General features: G+C 43.1%; 1 protein-coding gene across 1 annotated transcript; it reads right to left on the reverse strand.

Annotated features, from left to right (window-relative positions):
- Positions 1–6613: 6613 nt before the first annotated feature.
- On the reverse strand, positions 6614–9273 carry LOC124672157 (zinc finger MYM-type protein 1-like). Its single transcript, XM_047208431.1, has 4 exons — positions 9189–9273; positions 8925–9098; positions 7202–8033; positions 6614–7097 (listed from the first exon to the last, which is right to left on the reverse strand). The coding sequence occupies exons 1-4, from the start codon at positions 9271–9273 to the stop codon at positions 6614–6616; spliced, it is 1575 nt and encodes a 524-aa protein (XP_047064387.1).
- Between the last annotated feature and the right edge of the window lie 10986 nt (positions 9274–20259).

Here is a 20259-nt window from a genome sequence, read left to right on the forward strand (position 1 = left end):
CGGCAGCACATGGATTGACTGTAACGAGTGCCGGAGAACAAGCGGCCGACTTAGGTATCACTCTTCGTGCAGCCGTTAGGCCTTGATGAGGCGCCAATGAAGGACGTAGTATTTACATATGTGAAGAATGGCCCTCTCATCGAGCCTGCGCGAGGAAGAGGATCTACCTCGACAAATGAAAGGTCCGCTAAATTGGTACAAGGGTTACATAAAACATAAAGACGCCAAAGACTATATCTATGCGGAAGTTAAATATGAGCATCACTTCAAACGTTATCGGGTACAAATTCCTCTCGAGTGAATTGTTCCAACTTGTTCAATCTGCGCGACCTCGACAAATCTATCATCGGTTGCTACGTTACGTAAGTGATTTATTAATTTCTACCCCATCTCGTTCATTGCCCGCACTATATATATATATATATATTGTCCTAACTATCTTGTTGTGTACGCTATATATTATGCGAGAATGAAGAAGCGGGAAATGCGAATAAGGAACATCCATGATGTTGGGTTCATTGACCCACACATCGTTAATTCATATGTGTTAGAACACCACCCCGCCGACGTGGAGGAAGACCTGTGGCGGTTTATTAGAAAACGAGCAACGAGAAAAGTGATATTCTATTTCCTTACCATTTTGGGTGAGTGTTTCGTCTTGAGCACATTCTCTTTTGTTTACTCCATGCATGGTATGTGGCTAATCGATGAGTTATGCATGACTGTGCATGTATCGTGTCCGCAGGTTCCACTGGATTCTTATGGTAATTAAAGTTCAGACCTCCTCGGTTCTCGTCCACGACTCTCTCGAATATGGATCCGGCGCTTTGGGCGACATGAGAAAAATGATGCAAAAGTAATTATTTTCATTCATTTGCGCTCTATATCGATCGGCCTATTTCGTTCATCATTTCCTAATATCAAGTAACTAATTAATAACTCTCTTGTTTATTTAATTTTCTTTGCCTCGTAGGGTTTGGAGACGATTCGTAGATACCAAGGTCGGTGAATTCAAAAAAGAGCTACATTTTAAAATGGCAGTGCGGACGGCCGGGGATACTCAGCCACCGGGGACCAATCTATGTGGATACTATGTTTGTGAGAGGATCCGGAGATACTGCAATGAGCGGGACCAGAACTGTGAGAACAACATCCTGAGGAATAACCTCCGGAAGACGCTTAGTCCAGAAGCTCGCTTCCGACCACTTCAAGAGGAACTAGCAGGAAGTCATCAATCCTAGAGGAGAACACTATTACGATGACGTAGAACTTTATATGCACCAGAATTTGTAACTAACTTGTTCAAAATTGTATATGGTCATCCGATATTGAATATATATTGTATATGGTCATCCGATATTGAATATATATTGTATATTCCTCTTGAATTCTTTTTGGTTCTAATTTCAAATTTGTTTGAAATTGTACATTCATATGCATGTATGTATACAGTACCGTAGAATATGTGAAACTCCTTCAAAATTAAAACCCAAAAGAAATAAAATAATACAAATTAAAAAGAAACCAGATTTAGGGGGAGGGGGGCTAAACCCTAAACCTGCGGAGGCCTTTAGTCGCGGTTGGCCGGAAGAACCGCGACTAAAGGTCCTCCCGCCCTGGCGCTCGCCCTGCGGCCCACGTGGACGGGCCTTTAGTCGCGGTTCGTAAGGAACCGCGACTAAAGGGGGGGCCTTTAGTCGCGCTACTTTGGTCGCGGTTGCGCCACCGCGAATAAAGGCAGTTGCCAACCGCGACCAAAGCCCCTTTTTCCACCAGTGTCTATGGATCGCACCCCACTCTAGGCAAATTGCGCCAAAACACATTAGAAGAACATATGATCGACATTTTCTGGAAGCCCACACAGTGCACAGCTCCCATCAGAGGGTCCACGCCGTTTAAGGATCTGGTCTTTTGAGGGCAGCCTCCCCCTAACCAACTGCCAAATAAAGATCTTGATTTTCAAGGGTACCGTTGTTTTTCAGATGGGCTTCACTAGAGCCTGAGCTGGCCTATGACTGAGCATCCTGTACATAGAATTCAGAAGCGGCCTGACTGTTCAAATTTTTCCAAATCTCCTTATAACGTCCCTCAGCTAGCACCACCTCCTCCAATTCCTACACCAAAAGGAGCCACTGGTTGGTCTCATCCTGACCAAAGGTGAAGAAAATCCGCCACCCATCTCCTTCATACACGTGCTCAAGCGTGAGGCCCGGGTCCAAGCAGATCTGAAACAGCCGAGGGTACCTCACACTAAGGGCATCCTCACCAGTCCAATGGTCAGTCCAAAACATCACACTGGAATCCTCTTTGGGGAAGAACCTAGCTCCCAATTTGAACAATGCTTTAATCATGTGGAGGCTGTGCCAGAAGGGGGATCCTCCCCCGGTGAGGCCGAGAAGAACTGTTCCACATGATACTTGGCTTTGAGCAACTGAAGCCAAAGAAGCTTGCTATCGCCTTCCGTTAGCATTCGCCAGATCCACTTAGTCATTAGTACGACATTCATCAGCTTGGTGTTCACCACCCCCAGCCCACCCTGATCTTTGGGTTTACAGATGTCTACCCATGCCACCAAACGATACTTCGCTGGAGGAAGTATTATATTTACTATAAGTAGTGTACTGTAACACTAATATAGGTAACCCATATTACCACTGGTCAAACCCACATTCATAGCTCATTTGCTTATGTATTCATTTATTTGGAAGGGAATCAAAGTTTTGCCTCATTCAATTAAGTAAGGAGCTTGACAAGTTACAGAATGAAAGAGAAAATACAGTCCGGACTACTCTCTCAGCATTAGTTCACTCAACTTCTTCGCATCCGTGATAACCCAAAGCCCTATCTCTTTGGGTTTTTTCTTTCTAAAATCACCATCGGTGGTGCTTGCTTGTTATGAAAGACCCGTGCAATGTGCATTCCTCCTGTTCCATATCTCCCATGTAATGAGCAATGTGAGGGATCCCATAGTTCAACGACTATGAGTAGACCATCCGGTCATGCCAAGCCACAACCCCCCAGTTTGAAATATGTGTCATGTTACTGGTACGGTTTGGGCCTTTTATGGCCCCAACCGCATATCCTTTGGCAGAAATGCAGTTTTAAATCAGTAATACTGTTGTTCGAATTTCTACTGTTACATATGATGTGCCATGTGCATGTTTGACTGTTTGCGTCTGTCTTCCGGAGCGGAGTTTGGCACTACAAAAGCATATCTAGATCGCTATGACTGGGTAAGTTCCAACATGACATTGTGTTTTCCGTTTTCTTCTAACATCTCGCTCGTTTGTAGATCTGATGGAATAATTCTACGACCGTATGAAACTAGGATGGCTTCCAAGAGAATGTACTACTCAAGCACAAACAATTGGAGTTTTTCTTGTTGGAGGGGCAAGTTCTTCTAAGTTGTGCCAATTTGTATGGCATCATAGAATACAAAATTCATCAGTAACAAATCTGTTTACCATGAAGTTGTTCAAGGTTGACTTCGCCTTATTTACCATCCATGCATGTTGTTCTTTATTTTTGATACTGCAGGCTCTACCAGAACATGTAAATCAAGAAGTTGAAGCGCCCCCTCTGATTAAACATTCAAGAGAAAAAAATTCAAGTGTTCAGCGGAAGAGGTCTTGTTAATTCAAGGGAAATTCAGCAGTGTGCTGCTCGTCGTACACCGTGGTAGTTGCTTCTGTTTTGGTACATTAGCAATGGCTGCAACAGCAGCCTCTGGATTGAGAAATGTTATGACTGATAGAATACTGGAACATATAAGGTAGTATCAGATGTCACAGACCTCCGAAGGCTTAAATGCTTTAAAAACATGACATGGTTTTGAATAGCATCCGGGGAAGAAATTTGTCACAAGAAAAGTTGTGTTGCGAGTGAAGATTTTGTTTCCCCAATTAACATGAGATTTTCCCCAGTCAACAAAACTTCACTAATATCTTTGCCAGTGATGTTAGCTTCTTTAAGGAGTGCCCAACACTTGTCTTTGGATTAGTTTTACCAACTTGAGAACTAACCTCTTAAACTCCGTGCAAGAAAGGGACACGCTAGGATCACCAGGACATTCAGCCGATGAAATAATGCAAGGCGTTGAAATTGTGACTTCGTTCTGGGTTGATAATTCCACTTTAGCTTGCTCTGCAGCTTCTCCAAGCAACATCATAGCATACTTATTTCCGCAAATGTCAACCCAATGAGAATTAGTAATCTGCGCTACGAAGTAGTCCAGAAGTATATTGTCAAACTGATCCCCACCCACCTAAATTGACTTTTGACCTCTTCATTCACGCGAAGCAATATACCAGAAGATTATTTAGCTACAGATATAAGCATAATCCGTTGAGTATCGGAAACGAAGCAACAAATAACTGATAGGGCCAAACACACTAAGAACTGAGACAGTGTGATCCGGCACCCATGTCAGAAAACAACCATGGTACTTTCTTTCGTTGCTGCTCTCAAAAGAGCAGCTACTGTTGATTCACCTATTAACTGCAACACCGTCAAGCATGCTTTCTTTTCTGCCAACACAACGTCCTCCCTTTGCTGTTCACTAAAGACAATATGTACACTTATCACCACTTTTAGGTGAAACTGGTACATCAGAACAGCATCCCTCAGCTTGGCAAAAATAACACTGGCAATTTCAACTGGAGAAAACTTCACTCTGCTAATTTCAACGGAAGTTTCTCCTCTCTCCTCTTCAGTGATGCTAAAATGGACCATTTTCTTCATTTCTTGCACAGAACGGTCGTCGAACTGATTACCAATCAACTTTATATTGAAGACAGCTGTGGGTTGTCTAGACATTCTTCGCTTTGCGAGTTCTCCAACGGTAACATGCTTGCCAAGACCTTACAACAATCGCTACAGAGCCCATGCATATCACCTATCTGAAACCTCTGGAGGTACTAAAGTAACATATATAGGATGGTGTGGAACGCCCACTTTCACTGTCAACAACCTCCGGCACCTGAAATAAGTCAGTGAAAAAAAAAAGATTAGAACATGATGGCATTGCGGGATATCTGTATATTCACACACCCAGTGTAAATCTTACTCTGGTTTGGCACTCTTGTATATTCACTCGCAAATAAGGGAAAACAAACACATCAGTATAAGAACCTTGACTTAACATAGGATTTCATTTTCTGCTATATAAATAAACTAGGAGGCAGCATACCTCCATATCTATCATTAACTGTGATTAAACAGTCTTCTGAACACAGAAGGCTCTAACCTGATGACAGAAGGTAAAAACTGAACTATAAAATAAGAGCACGTTCATGTACAGCTTACACACCAAGGAACCTATGATTTAAAAAAAAAAGGAACCTATGATTTCAACTCTTTGAATTCTTGCATCCGAAGTCAATCTCAACTGTGACAACTTTTGGTTGCTCTGTACTGAAAAACCAATGGGAAGTGCGAGGATACACCATAGATGCAGAAAATGCAGGAGAATGTGCTGTGGCAGTACCTGAGAGGTGTACATCAAAGCATATGATGTTCGATCATCTTGGTCTTCTAGTGCATCTAGAGACATCGGAACGACGTTGTGCTCAACGGAGCGGTGGCCTTGCAAGACCATCGGGAGGAAGATCAAGGAGGAGATCATTAGGTAGCGGCTCGTAAAGTTGTTCTGTAGCGTTGTCTTTGGGTTTCCGAGCCGAGTTCATTCTTGTGGCAGCTGAGAGTGTAGGCGCGTGTGGAAAGCTTCCACCCCATGTTGGCAGCACGCTTCTTTAGCTATTTTCTATATGATTGATACACCTTTCTAGGGTGTATTCTCGAAAACAAAGTATACGATATTGAAACAATTACAGGCAGGACCGCAGCAGTTAGTCAGACAGATCAACAAACGTAGAAATACAGCAACTAAACACGGCAACGTGCTGGATCGATCGAGCGAGTGGATTCAGATCCATTACCCTGAGCCACAGTGCATTGGCACGCAGTAACTGGAGACGCATTGCGCGCGCACTAGAGGACAAAGTCAGAAGGCGGAGGAGATGGGTGGTGCCGGCCGACCTTCAGGCCTGGGGATGAATCGAATCGCGTCCTGAAATGTGAGAAGCCGAGGGTATCGGGACGCCGAGGATTTACCGTACTGGGGGATTGGATAGTGGGTAGGAGGGGGAGCGGCTAGAAAAAAAAAGTACACAGAAGCCCTAGATTGGTCGAGCAGCGGCAGCAATGGTGATCCAAGAAGCTTCCCCTAATTTGCCCAGCTGAATGCCACACACTGTTTTTATGAAGTCTTTAACCCGAAGAGCATCAGAGATAGTTATCGAACGGCTGGGATCAAGGCAAGTACAGTAAGTCCTAGTCAGCCAGAGACGGAGCCAGCAATGAAAGATAGGGGGGGGGGGGGCAGAAAGTATAAGCACAAAAAATTGGTCTCAGAACACACTAAAATTTCATAGGTCTACATAATAAAAATATGCGTTTCCTGAAATATAAATGAAATTACATATCTATCAATTTAAACTCGGCTTTACGAGCACAAAGATCAAAAGTCTCAATAATTTCTTCAACACTAAACTTTTGTGCTATTTCCCTCTCTATGTAGACTATGAGACAATAGCGAAGAAAATCATCTCCCAACTTAGTGCGAAGGTGTCTTGACTAGTTTCATAGCAGAAAAGGCTCGCTCTGCTGTTGCAGTTGACACTGGAAGAGTGATCACCAACCGTAATAACCTCTTAACCATTGGATAATCAGATGATTTGCCAGTCTTAATTATTCCTTTTGTCAATTCAGCAAGTGATTTGCAATTTTTGATCTCTGGATGGTTGCATGTATCAAGCTGAAAATGTGGAAGCTCACACTCCAACCTATCCCTCTCTTGACTAGAAAAATCAGCGGGATAGAATTTTTCTACTAGTCTGCATATCTTGAACTTGTCAAAATTGTCATATCTAGGATCCAAGGATGTACAGAGATCTAGAAGCTCAGTTACTTGAGAACTAAATCGATGATTCAACTCTGTCAGTTGTTGATCTATTGCAGCATTAAACACATCTACTTTGTAGTGATGGAATACTGTGGTGTTGTCATGCTTATTTCGAGATTTCTTCACATCAACATACCTAAAGTTGCAACAAATATCAAAGAAATGTAAATCAGTTTCACTATTTAGACACTAATGAGTATGTTTATAAATGGGTAAGTGACTATTGGAAAAGATACTTACTTTTGATTCATATCCGGTATATTAATCTCATGCTTCAAACAAAAGGCGCCCACCTCTTCTATAAGACTATCCCATCCACCTTCTCTCAATTCAGCAAGCAATAGCTTTGTGTTAGAAACAATATCCAGTGCATTTGCAATATCCAAAGTTTTACTTTGGAGTTTGACACACAAGACATCAGTGATCTTCATAATTTTCTCCATGAGGTGTAGAATGAAGACAAAATCAAATGTAACCAGAAAATTAAGGGCACCCTCGGCATCTCCTCTTGGACCCCATGGAACTGAACGGTCATTTGCTACACCTCTTAGTACCAAAACTGATGGACCAAACAGCCTTAAAAAGCTCTTTACTGACTTATAGTGGGAACTCCATCTTGTGTCTCCGGCCCTTTGTAAAGATCCAATTTGATTTAATCCTCTTCCTGTGTCAAGCTCTCCTAGTTCAATCTCCTTTGGAATTTCAATAGCCTGATTATCTAGCAGCTCGTCATTGCGTTTAGGAGATGCACTAACAGTATTTACAATAAAATTTGCATTTTGGAAGAAGTTGTTGACCTTAGGTACCTCCCTTGAAGCAGCAACAAGAGCCAATTGGAGTTGATGAGCAAGACAGTGAATATAGTACGCATAAGGACATTCCTGGAGAATTAGAGCTTTAAGCCCATTCCACTCTCCTCTCATGTTACTTGCTCCATCGTAGCCTTGCCCTCTGATATCTTTCACACTCAGCCCATTACCAACTAACACAGCAATAATTGAGTTCTTGAGAGTCAAAGCACAAATGTCACTAACATGAATAAGATCAATGAAACGCTCCTTTATCTCCCCATCTATGTTAACAAATCAAAGAACAACAGCCATCTGCTCTTTCTTAGACTCATCTCGAGATTCATCAACCATGATAGTAAACTTGCTATTAGCGATCTCTTCTGAAATGTGATTTTGCACTTTCCGAGCAAATACACCTGCAATTTCCTTCTGAATACTTGGTGATGTGTACTTAGCATTTCTTGGAGCATTTTTAATAACTTCTCCCACCTCCTTATTATAAGAACCCACAAGATTCAAAATTTCCTTGAAATTTCCTTGGTTTGTGGAATCTTCAGATTCATCATTCCCTCTAAAGGGACATGCTTGGCGCATTAACAACCTGATGCAATGTGAAAATTTGTTAGATAATAATATAACATGCAACAAAGAAATTCTAATAACTTGAAAATGAATAATTCTTACTTACTTAATAACATCGATGGAAGCCGTAAGCCTTAGTCTTGCATTTGCAACCCGTTTCTTGCATTGCTTTTTAATCACCTTGTCAATATGAGTCATATTATTTTTCAGGCTCTCATAACATCGAACAGCGAAATTGTGGGCTGAACTCGGACTAGTTCCCACATGTGTGAGGAAAGCACAATCTTTTCCATCATTGACATTCTTCCACTTATCAAATCCTTTGACTGAAAATGTGTCTGAACCACACTTACCAATTGGCTTTTTTGAAAAGAGAAAACAAGGCAAGCAATATGCACGATTTTTATAAGGTGAATATTCCAACCAGGAAAAATTTGTTAACCAAGCACTCTGAAATCGGCGACGGCTAGAACCGGTTCCAGTAAAATCATACTCATCCAATTTTGGTTGATAGGGGCCCTCGGTTATATAAAAACGCCTAGCATCATCTTGCTTATCTGAAGGGAGTTCCCAGATTGGAAGACGTCTACCTGGGTCTCGTTCATATTTTGTGGTTATAATTGTCGCTTGTTCTGGCTCAGTGGAATTAGGATCATTTTCTTCGCCTGCTTGCAGGTCGTCTACTTGTTCATGTGGCTGTGACTGTGAGCTTGAACCAACTGGTCTGAAAAATTTCCGAATTCCATCTCTTTTCCTCTTCATGTCTACAGAAACACAATACACAGAGGGGAAATCATCAAATCTGCGAGACAATCTAACAAATCTAGAAACGGTAGGGTAGAATTGTACAAAACCTTTCTTCCTTCCAGGATTCCCACCGTCGTCGTCGCTCATCCTATGAAGCTGTGCGGCCGGCCGGCCGGCGTCGTCGTCGCTCATCGATGGAGGACAGGAGGAGTCGAGCCGTCGCCCGCGTCGCGTCGAGGAGAGGGCGCAAGGCGAGGCGTCACCAGGGACCGCGTGTGCAGACGACGAGGAAAAGAAAACGGATCGACGGATCGATCGTGTGTGCGTGCTAGCTAGCGTCAGGCCTGGCTAGCGTCTAGCGACGGATCGATTCATCGATCCCTGGGTTCACGTACGTAAACAGGGCACTAACAGGGCCACGTTTTCCTCTAATGGGCCTGTTTATTGTTGGGCTAATTTAACTATCGTTGGCTGTTGCGACGATGGGGGGGGGCGAACGTCGCCCCCCCCCCTCGCCCCCCTTCCCTCCGTCCCAGTCAGCTGGCTATAAGGATTAAAATAGTATATTATTGCTTAGTTGGAGGAGAGAGAGGAGGAGAGAGAAGGGGAGTGGGCTCTCATGCAAGAGCCAACTCTAGCACGTGCTCCTAGGCACTTTGTGAGAGTGAAAGGTGGGCCATACATTGATGAAGTACTACATTTTTATAGCTCACTATTGTATATATTGGCTCTAAGTTGACTATAGATGACATGGCACTTGGCTTATAGCCAGCAGCTGGCTACACTATTGGAATTGCTCTAAGGACGACCGGAAGGCTCACATTCAACGTGTCAGGTGTCCGTTTCAGGCCAACATCATCTCCTTTATCGAGAGCAGCTGTCGATGTTGCTCCGTTACTGTTTAATTTTCCGTTTGATCCTACTTCCGTTTACTTTTCCGTTTTAACTCTAGCGTCACCTTCGCATTTCGGCTCGGCCCTCATCTCGTGTTTTGTTTTTTTAGATATGGGAGCATGGCCCGGCCTCTGCATCAATCGATGCACACATCCCTTTATTAATAAAATAAACGTCAAAGTCAAGTGCTTATTACACAGAACATGTCTGGTAAACAAAAATCACTAAAACAAAACGGATCGAAACATCTGCAGACGAATATAAGACCAAAACTATCCATCTAGAATCCTGCTAATGTGTCGCCATCCAGTAGCCTGGAAATAGCAGTCCTGAGTGACCTCCAGGAGCCGGTTGCATCCAGTAACCATAGTATCCCGCTGGTCCGACGGGAGCAGGTATGCCCATAGTTGTAGCCAATGCGCCGCACGAAGAATAACCTGCAAAAAATTTGTGTCCCTTTGTTTATTAAAGATGATATCATTCCGGCTAGTCCAAATCGACCAACAAATTGCCGAAACACCAATACGAATATAAGCTTTGTCCCTCTTACTCACTCCATTTGGCCAATTACCAAACATATTAGTTACATTAGAGGGAGGTGGAATATTATATGTAAAGAAAATCATTCTCCAGACAATTTTGGCAAAAGGACAATGAAGAAACAGATGGTCAACAGTTTCATTATTGTTACAAAAACAACAATTTTGACTTCCTGTCTATTTTCTCTTCATCAAATTATCCTTAGTAAGTAATACCCTATTACTTAGAAACCACATGAAAATTTTAATCTTTAGAGGAACCTTAATCTTCCAAAGGTATTTCCGCAAAAATCTAGTATGTCCATTCATCATATCAAGGTACATGGATTTGACAGAGAATAACCCAGATTCATTTAGGTTCCAAACAAAAGTGTCTGTTTCATTGGATAAATGAATAGACATAAGCCGCTGACACAAGTGTAACCACAAATTGTATTTGTAATCATTGAAAGTTCTTCTAAAACCAATATTCATCGGTGAGTGAGCCAAAACCGAAGAAACCAACTCATTTTTCCGTTGGACAATATTATATAATGATGGATATTGTAAAGATAAAGGGTATGCGCCCAGCCAAGTGTCCTCCCAAAACCGCACCATCATCCCATTCCCAACTTTGAACTTCCCTCTCTTAAAAAACTCCGGTTTAACCCGCATAAGCCCCTTCCAAAAAGGAGAATATGTAGGTTTGGCCTCTACTTGAGCCAAAGTTTTGTTTTTGATATACTTATTATGAAGTAGTTGTTGCCACGTTTTTTAGTTCAAGTACCTCAATCCCCAAACCCCCTTGATCCTTAGGTCTACATACTATGTTCCATCTAGATAATCTATATTTCTTCTTATCCTCCTCCTCTTGCCAAAAAAAAGCGGGAATGATAATAATTCAGTCTCTTACGCACCCCTTTAGGAATTTCTAAGAATGAAAACATAAACATCGGTAAGCTCGTAAGTACATAATTTACAAGCACCAAGCGGTCTCCATACGACAACATCTTGCCCTTCCAGCATCCTAACTTCGAAGCAAAACGGTTCTCCATCGGATTTCATTCAGAATTGCGGAGTCTCCGGTAGTAAATGGGAACCCCTAAATAACGGAAAGGTAAATTCCCAGATGTACACCCAAAAAAGATGTTTTTATATTGGTGTTCCAATTCTGTAGCTTTACCAAAGCAAAACAACTCACTCTTATGGAAATTAATTTTAAGACCAGATAGTTGCTCAAATATGCATAGAATGAGTTTCATATTAACCGCCTTAACTAAATCGTGTTCCATAAACAAGATAGTATCATCAACATACTGCAAAACTGATACCCCTCCCTCAACTAAGTGTGGAATAAGGCTTCCAACTTGATCCTCCTCTTTGGCTCGAGCTATCAAAATAGCCAGCATATCGGCAACAATATTAAAAAGAATAGGGGATAACGGGTCCCCCTGTCTCAGCCCTTTGCGTGTCTGAAAATTAAGTCCTACATCATCATTAACCTTAATCCCCACACTTCCTTTCTCTACAAAACTTCTAATACGCTCGCACCAAATATTACTAAACCCCTTCATCCGAAGCACTTGCTGGAGGAAAGGCCACTTCACCTTGTCATACGACTTCTCAAAATCAATTTTAAAAAGGACTACATCCAGTTTTTTACTATGTAATTCATGGATGGTTTCATATAAAACCACTACTCCTTCTAAAAATATGTCTTCCTGGCATGAACGCAGTCTGAGATGGTCTCACTACCTTGTGTGCCATATCTGACACACGATTAGTGGCTACCTTAGTGAATATTTTGAAGCTAACATTTAACAGACAAATAGGTCTATATTGCTGAATTTGTATAGCATTTTCTTTCTTAGGAAGTAATGTAATAATCCCAAAATTTAGTTTAAAAAGAGGGAAGCCACCATTTTGGAAATGTCCAAACAAGGCCATCAGATCCCCCTTAATTATACTCCAAATTTTTTGGTGGAATTCTGCCGGGAAACAATCCGGTCCCGGTGATTTGTTGTGCTCAATTTGATTAATGGCAGCCAACACTTCATCCTCTGTAAAAGTTTTTGATAATAATACATTTTCCTGGACAGACAATTGGGGGATATCATTGATGCGATCCTCCATCATAGTCACTGAACTATCTTCAGGAGCTCCAAAGAGCTTCTTATAATACTCAGTGATATAAACCTTCAGATTTTCGTCACCAACAATCGTTCCTTCATCTTGTTCAAGTTGGAAAATTTTCTTCTTTCTATGTTTTCCATTAGCTATTAGATGAAAATATTTCGTATTATTGCCTCCCTCCTGTATGTGTTTGATTTTAGCTCATTGAGCCCATTTTATATCTTCCTCTCTTCTAAGCTTATTGAGTTGTTCATTTGCCTTTCTCAATTCAGCCTTTTCCTCATCATTCAGAGGACATGACTCGGCCTGAATATCAAGGAAATCAATAATATTAAGCAAGCGTTCCTTCTCCTTTTTATATTTTCCACTCAAGTTCTTAGCCCAACCTCGTAAGAATCTCCGTAGATGTCTAATCTTGTTTTGCCAAGTTATAATCGGTGTTTTACCGGCTGACACCGCCGCCCACTCCCGTGCAACCAAATCATAAAAACCTTCTTGTTCGAACCATGAAAGCTCAAAAGAGAACCGTGCATTATTCCCTAAATGAGCTTGATCGCCCGAATCAATTAGAAGGAGGGTATGATCTGATCCTGTCCGAGAAAGGGCTCTAACCGATACCAAAGGAAATTTTGGCTCCCACTCCACACTTGTGAGAACCCGATCAAGTTTTTCAAAGGTAGGAGTAACCCTTCTACTAGCCCATGTGAATTGCCTACCCGATAACACAATTTCCCTAAGATTTAAGTTTTCAATGATGGCATTAGACATAAAAGGCCACCTAGGGTTAAAATTATCATTGCTCTTATCTTCTGGTCTCCGAAGAATATTAAAAATCTCCAGCCAATAAAATTGGTAAAGATACATGATCACATAGTCTCACCAATTCCGATAAAAATTCCGGCTTTCTCGAATCTTGGGCAGCTCCATAAACAGAAACTAAAATCCATTCGAAACCATCTTGTTTAGAATGGAGGTGCAATTTCACACAGAAGTCACCATTATCCACGTTCTTAACCAGAAGAGTTGAAGTATTAATGCCAACTAGAATGCCCCCGGATCTCCAACAAGGCGGAAGACAAAGCCAAGCAAAGTCAGCGTCACCGGCCAGACTACTGATGTCTACGGGAGCTTCTATTCTTGTAGACAGTGTTGGGCCTCCAAGAGCAGAGGTTTGTAGAACAGCAGCAAGTTTCCCTTAAGTGGATCACCCAAGGTTTATCGAACTCGGGGAGGAAGAGGTCAAAGATATCCCTCTCATGCAACCCTGCAACCACAAAGCAAGAAGTCTCTTGTGTCCCCAACACACCTAATAGGTGCACTAGTTCGGCGAAGAGATAGTGAAATACAGGTGGTATGAATAAGTAGTAGCAACGGCACCGGAAAAGTGCTTTGCCCGGGACGAGTAAACAAGCGATAGTAACGCAGCGGTAGTAACGCAGCGGTAGTAACGCGAGTAAAACGAGTAAACAAGCGGCGATAGCGATATTTAGGAACAAGGCCTAGGGATTAGACTTTCACTAGTGGACACTCTCAACATTGATCACATAACAGAATAGATAAATGCATACTCTACACTCTCTTGTTGGATGATGAACACATTGCGTAGGATTACACGAACCCTCAATGCCGGAGTTAACAAGCTCCACAATTCGATGTTCATATTTAAATAACCTTAGAGTGCAAGAAAGATCAACACGACTAAACCAAGTACTAACACAGCATGCACACTGTGACCTTCACACTATGTAGGAGGAATAGATCACATCAATACTATCATAGCAATAGTTAACTTCACAATCTACAAGAGATCATGATCATAGCATACGCCAAGTACTAACACGGATGCACACACCTGTCACCATTACACCGTGCGGGAGGGATAAAACTACTTTAATAACATTGCTAGAGTAGCACATAGATAAATTGTGATACAAAACACATTGCAATCATAAAGAGATATAAATAAGCACTTCACTACGCCATTCATAACGGTGAATAAGTATTCGTGAAATATAACCTAAGAGACCCACACGGTGCACACACTTGTCACCTTTACACACGTGGGACAAGGAGTCTCCGGAGATCACATAAGTAAAATTCACTTGACTAGCACAATGACATCTAGATTACAAGCATCATCATATGAATCTCAATCATGTAAGCCAGCTCATGAGATTATTGTATTGAAGCACATAGGAGAGAGATTAACCACATAGCTACCGGTACAGCCCCGAGCCTCGATGGAGAACTACTCCCTCCTCATGGGAGCAGCAGCGGTGATGAAGATGGCGGTGGAGATGGCAGCGGTGTCGATGGAGAAGCCTTCGGGGCACTTCCCCGCTCCGGCAGGGTGCCGGAACAGAGACTCCTGTCCCCCAGATCTTGGCTTCGCGATGGCGGCGGCTCTGGAAGGTTTTCCGTATCGTGGTTCTTCGCCTCAGGGGTTTCGCGACGGAGGCTTTAAGTAGGCGGAAGGGCAACGTGGGGGGCCACACGGGGGCCCCACACCACAGGTCGGCGCGGCCAAGGGCTGGGCCGCGCCGCCCTATGGTGGCAGCCCCTCGTGGCCCCACTTCGTATCCCTTTCGGTCTTCGGAAGGTTCGTGGCAAAATAGGACCCCGGGTCTTGATTTCGTCCAATTCCGAGAATATTTCGTTACTAGGATTTCTGAAACCAAAAACAGCGAAAACAAGAATCGGCACTTCGGCATCTTGTTAATAGGTTAGTTCCAGAAAATGCACGAATATGACATAAAGTGTGCATAAAACATGTAGGTAGCATCAATAATATGTCATGGATCATAAGAAATTATCGATACGTCGGAGACGTATCAACTACTCAAAAAGGATTTTGAGAAATTTGAACGGCCTGTCTCTAACAAAGCAATAAAGTCAAGACGATATTCCCAGATAGCTTCCTTAACAAATAGGTGCTTCCCCGGATCCTTAAAACCTTCGCTCACATACCCCTTAGACCTGTCATTTTAAGAATATTGTTTTTTCACTCTAACTCTATTACTCCGCCGCAAATTATTCTTATCATAAGACCTTTTTTCCCTCTGTTTTTTTGGACTTTATTCGTTACAGGTATGTCTAGAATATGTTCCCCAATCAGATCGTCGTCATCAATTAAGTCTTCACACAAATTTGAAGCCTTGCTAACAATCAAACATTGCGGCCTATTTTCATTTATAAGTGTACTATCATCACTCGTCTGTAACATGGTAACAGACCTATGCAATTCATTCTCAAGTATTAATTTAGCCGACTTGATCTCCTCATCCCTCGAATTTCCCAACGAAACACCCAAAGAACTAGCATTACGAATTATTCGTTCAGGCGAGAAAGATAAAAACGACACACTTTTATTCATCGACATACCTATTGTACCCAGAGTGGATCGACGCTGAGCAGCATACATAGCCCGCTCCATTTGCGTCTGATCCGCCGTAGCCTGCGCCCCAATTCTTGCACTTGTACGCACATCGAAAGCCTTTGGTTCTGGAATGCCTCCAAAAGCTATAATATCTTCTCGTGTGAAATTTCTTTTTTCCTTCTGTCCCCACTTCCGCACATACATGGGAATCAGAATTAATATTCATAAAATTAACAGAGAAAGGTTGCTTCAGTTTGGTTGATTGATTCGAAAATTCTTCGGAGATCGACGTACCTCGGGAACCGCCAATACCATGCATGTTGGGCTGTGTCTGTATACCCTGAGAGCCACGCCAAACTGGCCTAGAGTGAGACCGCCGCGGCGACGACCCAGCAGCCTCCGACAGTGGAGGCTCCACGGTCAGCCCGGCCACAGCTACCTTATGGCCCGCCTAGGTTCCCGCCGTCGCCGCCAAGACGGCCTTCTGGCCCGCCTGTGCTCCGGACATCATAGCGATCGACGTCGCCTTTCCATGGTTTGCATTCCTCGGTTGGTGATCCCGCAGCGATGATCGACGTACTTCCTCCTCCAAATCTGCCTTGTCATTCAAAATTGGCATTGTATGGCTGCTCAAAAAAAATCGTCCTCTATGCTCAGCACTAGACATAGGAGAAACAGCAGTATTAAAAGCCGGTTCAAGATAAATAGGACTAATTGAAATAGATGCAAAACTAGAACTCGAATACCTTAATGTATTCTCAACGTGTTCAGTTTGCATGGTCACAGGGGTCTTTTGAACATTATGTTCCTTTCCCAAGCCATGTGCCAAAACAGAAGAGGACTTTGTAATCCCTGTACTCGTTTTCCGGGCTGAAGATTTGTTTGTGTCATCTTTATCAGTCTCATTACTGGAAATACTCTTTGATCTTTTAGTTTCTCTGTTAGATGCATTACCACTCTGCCCATTGCCGCTGCCCCCAACATCATCATCATGCTTTGGAAGATCAGTCATTGTCACATCCGCCAGAGTTGATCTTTGTAATCCCTTTACTTCAAAAGGTAGACGGAAGAAATCATTTTTTATTTTTAAGTCCCAAGTATTAGGTATCAAAGTGGGATCAAGACATGTAACCAGAATACGCAAAACTTTGTTGGCCCTTGTGAAGACAATATCCAAATCCTTCGTTTTTCCAAAAATATCACCTATGGTCCACATTGCCAAAAAATCATTTAGTGCCAAAGGAGGCAGCTCATACACACGAACCCACACGTCCTCAGGCGTCCAAGCTGGCTGAATGTCTACTGTCCAGAAGTCAAAGTGCATATGAATAGGAGTGCCTGGTACCTGGAAACGGCCAAAACACTGTACTCTCACTAAATAATGCTTGCTCGGAAAATTAACTCTAAAGATATTCTCCTCCACCATCTGCACCTCCCATTGGTACTGTTCATCAACATCCACTATCCATCTCAGATGTGTTACAATTTCATCGATAGAGAGAGATCCTCCAGTAATTTTAACTCGGCCCAATCTAGTGTTTTGAACACAAGGTCTTACCGAGTCTGAAAGAGGAAGTTCCCAAAATGATAAATCCGGATGACCTAGATCATACATAGCAATTCTTGGTCTCGGTGCTTTCAATATAGGACAATCGACAGTGGCATGACCTGATCTCTGACAACAGTCACAAAGAACTACAGAGCAATCATTCACACAATGTCCGGGTTTTTTACACTGATAGCACGTAGGACCCCCCTTCTTCATTGTTCCTTGTGAAGCACCACCAGCATCAGAGCCACCATCCGAGGTCACACTCCTACCCTGATCATCAAAGTCTGCCTGTATATTAGAAGCATCAAGAGGACTTTGCTCCATAACCTGATCTTGCTGAATGTTCGAAGCACTCGGAACCTGCGCTAACTGTGAAACAACCTTGGGCACATAAGATTGTCTAGCAGCAGTATTAAGACTAGGCCGAACAACTTCCCTAATGTTTTGATCTGTTGGCTGAGAGGAATTCCTAGATGAATTAAGTGAATCTCGCTGAGTTGGACGATCAACAAACTGTCTAGCCAAAGCCTCCGCTGTTTCTTTAACCAGCATTTGCTCCCTAGCCGATAAACCTCCACCATTGAAAGGGTTTCGGTTGGACTCATACCTTCCACCATAGTTACTGTTTGAAAACCTCCGATTGTTGTATCCCCCATTGTTACCTCCAAAACTGCGCCGGCCATCACCAGCGCCAAAGTTTGGACAGAAACCATGGTTTCTGTTTCCACCCCCAAAGCTATTGGGACGAACATCACCAGCCCTGAAAACGCCATCACCATACACGTTGGCGTTAGCTTGCCGATCACCGTCCCCATCGTGCTCATGCGTGCCGCTTGGTCCCCCTTGCTCGAAGTGTGGACGGCTGGGATTGGGACCGCCGTCCCAACGACCGCCACCACGCCCTCCAGAAGGCAGACCTCGGCCACGATTATTCCCCGCTCCGCCCCGGTTAGCCATGGCGGCGGCAAGGATGCCCGAAGTCGCGACAGTTGGGTGTGGAATTGTTTTTTCCGAACCGAAACCTAGACAATGTCTCCTGCAGCTATCAAAACGCAGTAGTCGACCGTCAGGATTGGAAGAAATCGATCGCCCAGGCCCAGATGGCCCTGCAGATGGGTGAAACGATCCTTGCCCAAAATATTATGGCCCCGTTGGCCCAGACAGACGCGCCCAGAATTTTGAAAAACAAGCGCTTGATCGTCAGAAGGAAGGGCATGCGACGGCGGCGATCGACGACGGCGTGCCCTCCACTCCTTCTGCATCTTCCGCTTCCTCCGGTGAACCAGGATCCACTCTGCCACATTGAAGGATTCCAGGGCAAAAGTCGACGGCGAAAGAACCGGTTGAACAAAGGACGTCTTCTTCTTTGTGTTGATCCTGCTCAACGAAAATGGGGAGAATTTCACTTCCCGGCCTCTGCACCAACCAGAGATGCACACAACCATTTGGCATGAGTACGTACTAAGATTTTTAATCTTGGTTAAGATTAAAGCATAGTCATCAAGATAAATTGCGTGAGTACCAGGTCTAGCCTGGGCCTCAAGTATAAATACGAACCTAAATTCGCGTCCTTGAGGATTTAAACTCAGGTGCTGGGTTTGTACATCCACTCCCCCAACCATCCACTCCCCCAACCAGTTGAGCTATGCTCACTTCATTTTATCGCATCTCCTTCTCTACAATTGTGTGCATGCAGAGATAATTGTGAAGCTTTACAAGCTCGTTGAGATCCTCACTAGCATGATGGTGAGGCAATCAACTCCACAAGATTTTCGTGACAATGCACATCTTAAAAGGGGCTATACTGTTCATGACGACTGGCTACCAACAGTCCTGCTACCCAGCCTGGAACCACAAGCATTTTTTTGATAATGGGCACTTTATTACTTTAAAAGCAACATACCTAGTCTCTGCATAGCCAGGATGCACACGGCCATACCAGTAAAGTTATTACAACCAAATACCAATGAAGTTCTCAACAAAGTACTCAACGATAAAATAAATGAAAAAAAATCTACGCAAGAGGGCCTAGTCGGAAATCACGTTGCTACCCATGTTGGGAAAAAATATCTCTCGCCGTATCCTCCAATCGTGTAGACACCTCCGTAAAGAGGTCGTCATGGTCCACTCGCTGAAGACGCAACTATAAACGGAGCGTACCTGTTTACTGTAGATGACTTGCATAAGAGAAGAAGATACATAGTTAAAAACCTTGTCATTTATATATAGCCATAGTGACCAAATAACGGCAATCGCTCTCATCCTAATAAGACGTTTAAACTTGATATCCAGACCATTGAGGCAACTGCCGAAAATATTCACAACACTACGTGGTGGTGGTACAAGGTAGAACCTATCTGGATGGCTGACCGTATAGATCTAGCAAATTTACACTGGAAGAATAAGCATTTTATGGTCTCATTATGATGACAAAAGACACACTTTTTACTTACCCGCCAATTGCGCTTAGCAAGGTTATCCTTGGTGAGAATCACGCCACGACGAAGATACCACACAAACACCTTTGTTTTAAGAGGTATCTTCCTCTTCCAAATTTTTGAATTATTATTGGCAGGAATATTAGGTTGGATTAAAGCATTGTACATGAAAGTCACCGAGAATGAACCACTACCAGTAAGATTCCAACAAAAATCATCGTGTCAGATGTACCAAATCTAGACGTTGTAACAAGTCATTCCATGATT

Source organism: Lolium rigidum, chromosome 7 (assembly GCF_022539505.1).
Source record: "Lolium rigidum isolate FL_2022 chromosome 7, APGP_CSIRO_Lrig_0.1, whole genome shotgun sequence".
NCBI lineage: Eukaryota > Viridiplantae > Streptophyta > Magnoliopsida > Poales > Poaceae > Lolium > Lolium rigidum.

Bases quoted from the DNA above. Each gene is read 5' to 3' on its own strand.
- LOC124672157 (XM_047208431.1), bottom strand. From the start codon at position 9,273: ATGAGCGACGACGACGCCGGCCGGCCGGCCGCACAGCTTCATAGGATG. The intron at 8,034-8,924 runs GTAGACGTCTTC...TTGTTAACATAG, and splicing joins AAAATATGAACGAGACCCAG to ATGGGGAGATAAAGGAGCGT. The intron at 7,098-7,201 runs GTAAGTATCTTT...TTGCAACTTTAG, and splicing joins ATACCGGATATGAATCAAAA to GTATGTTGATGTGAAGAAAT.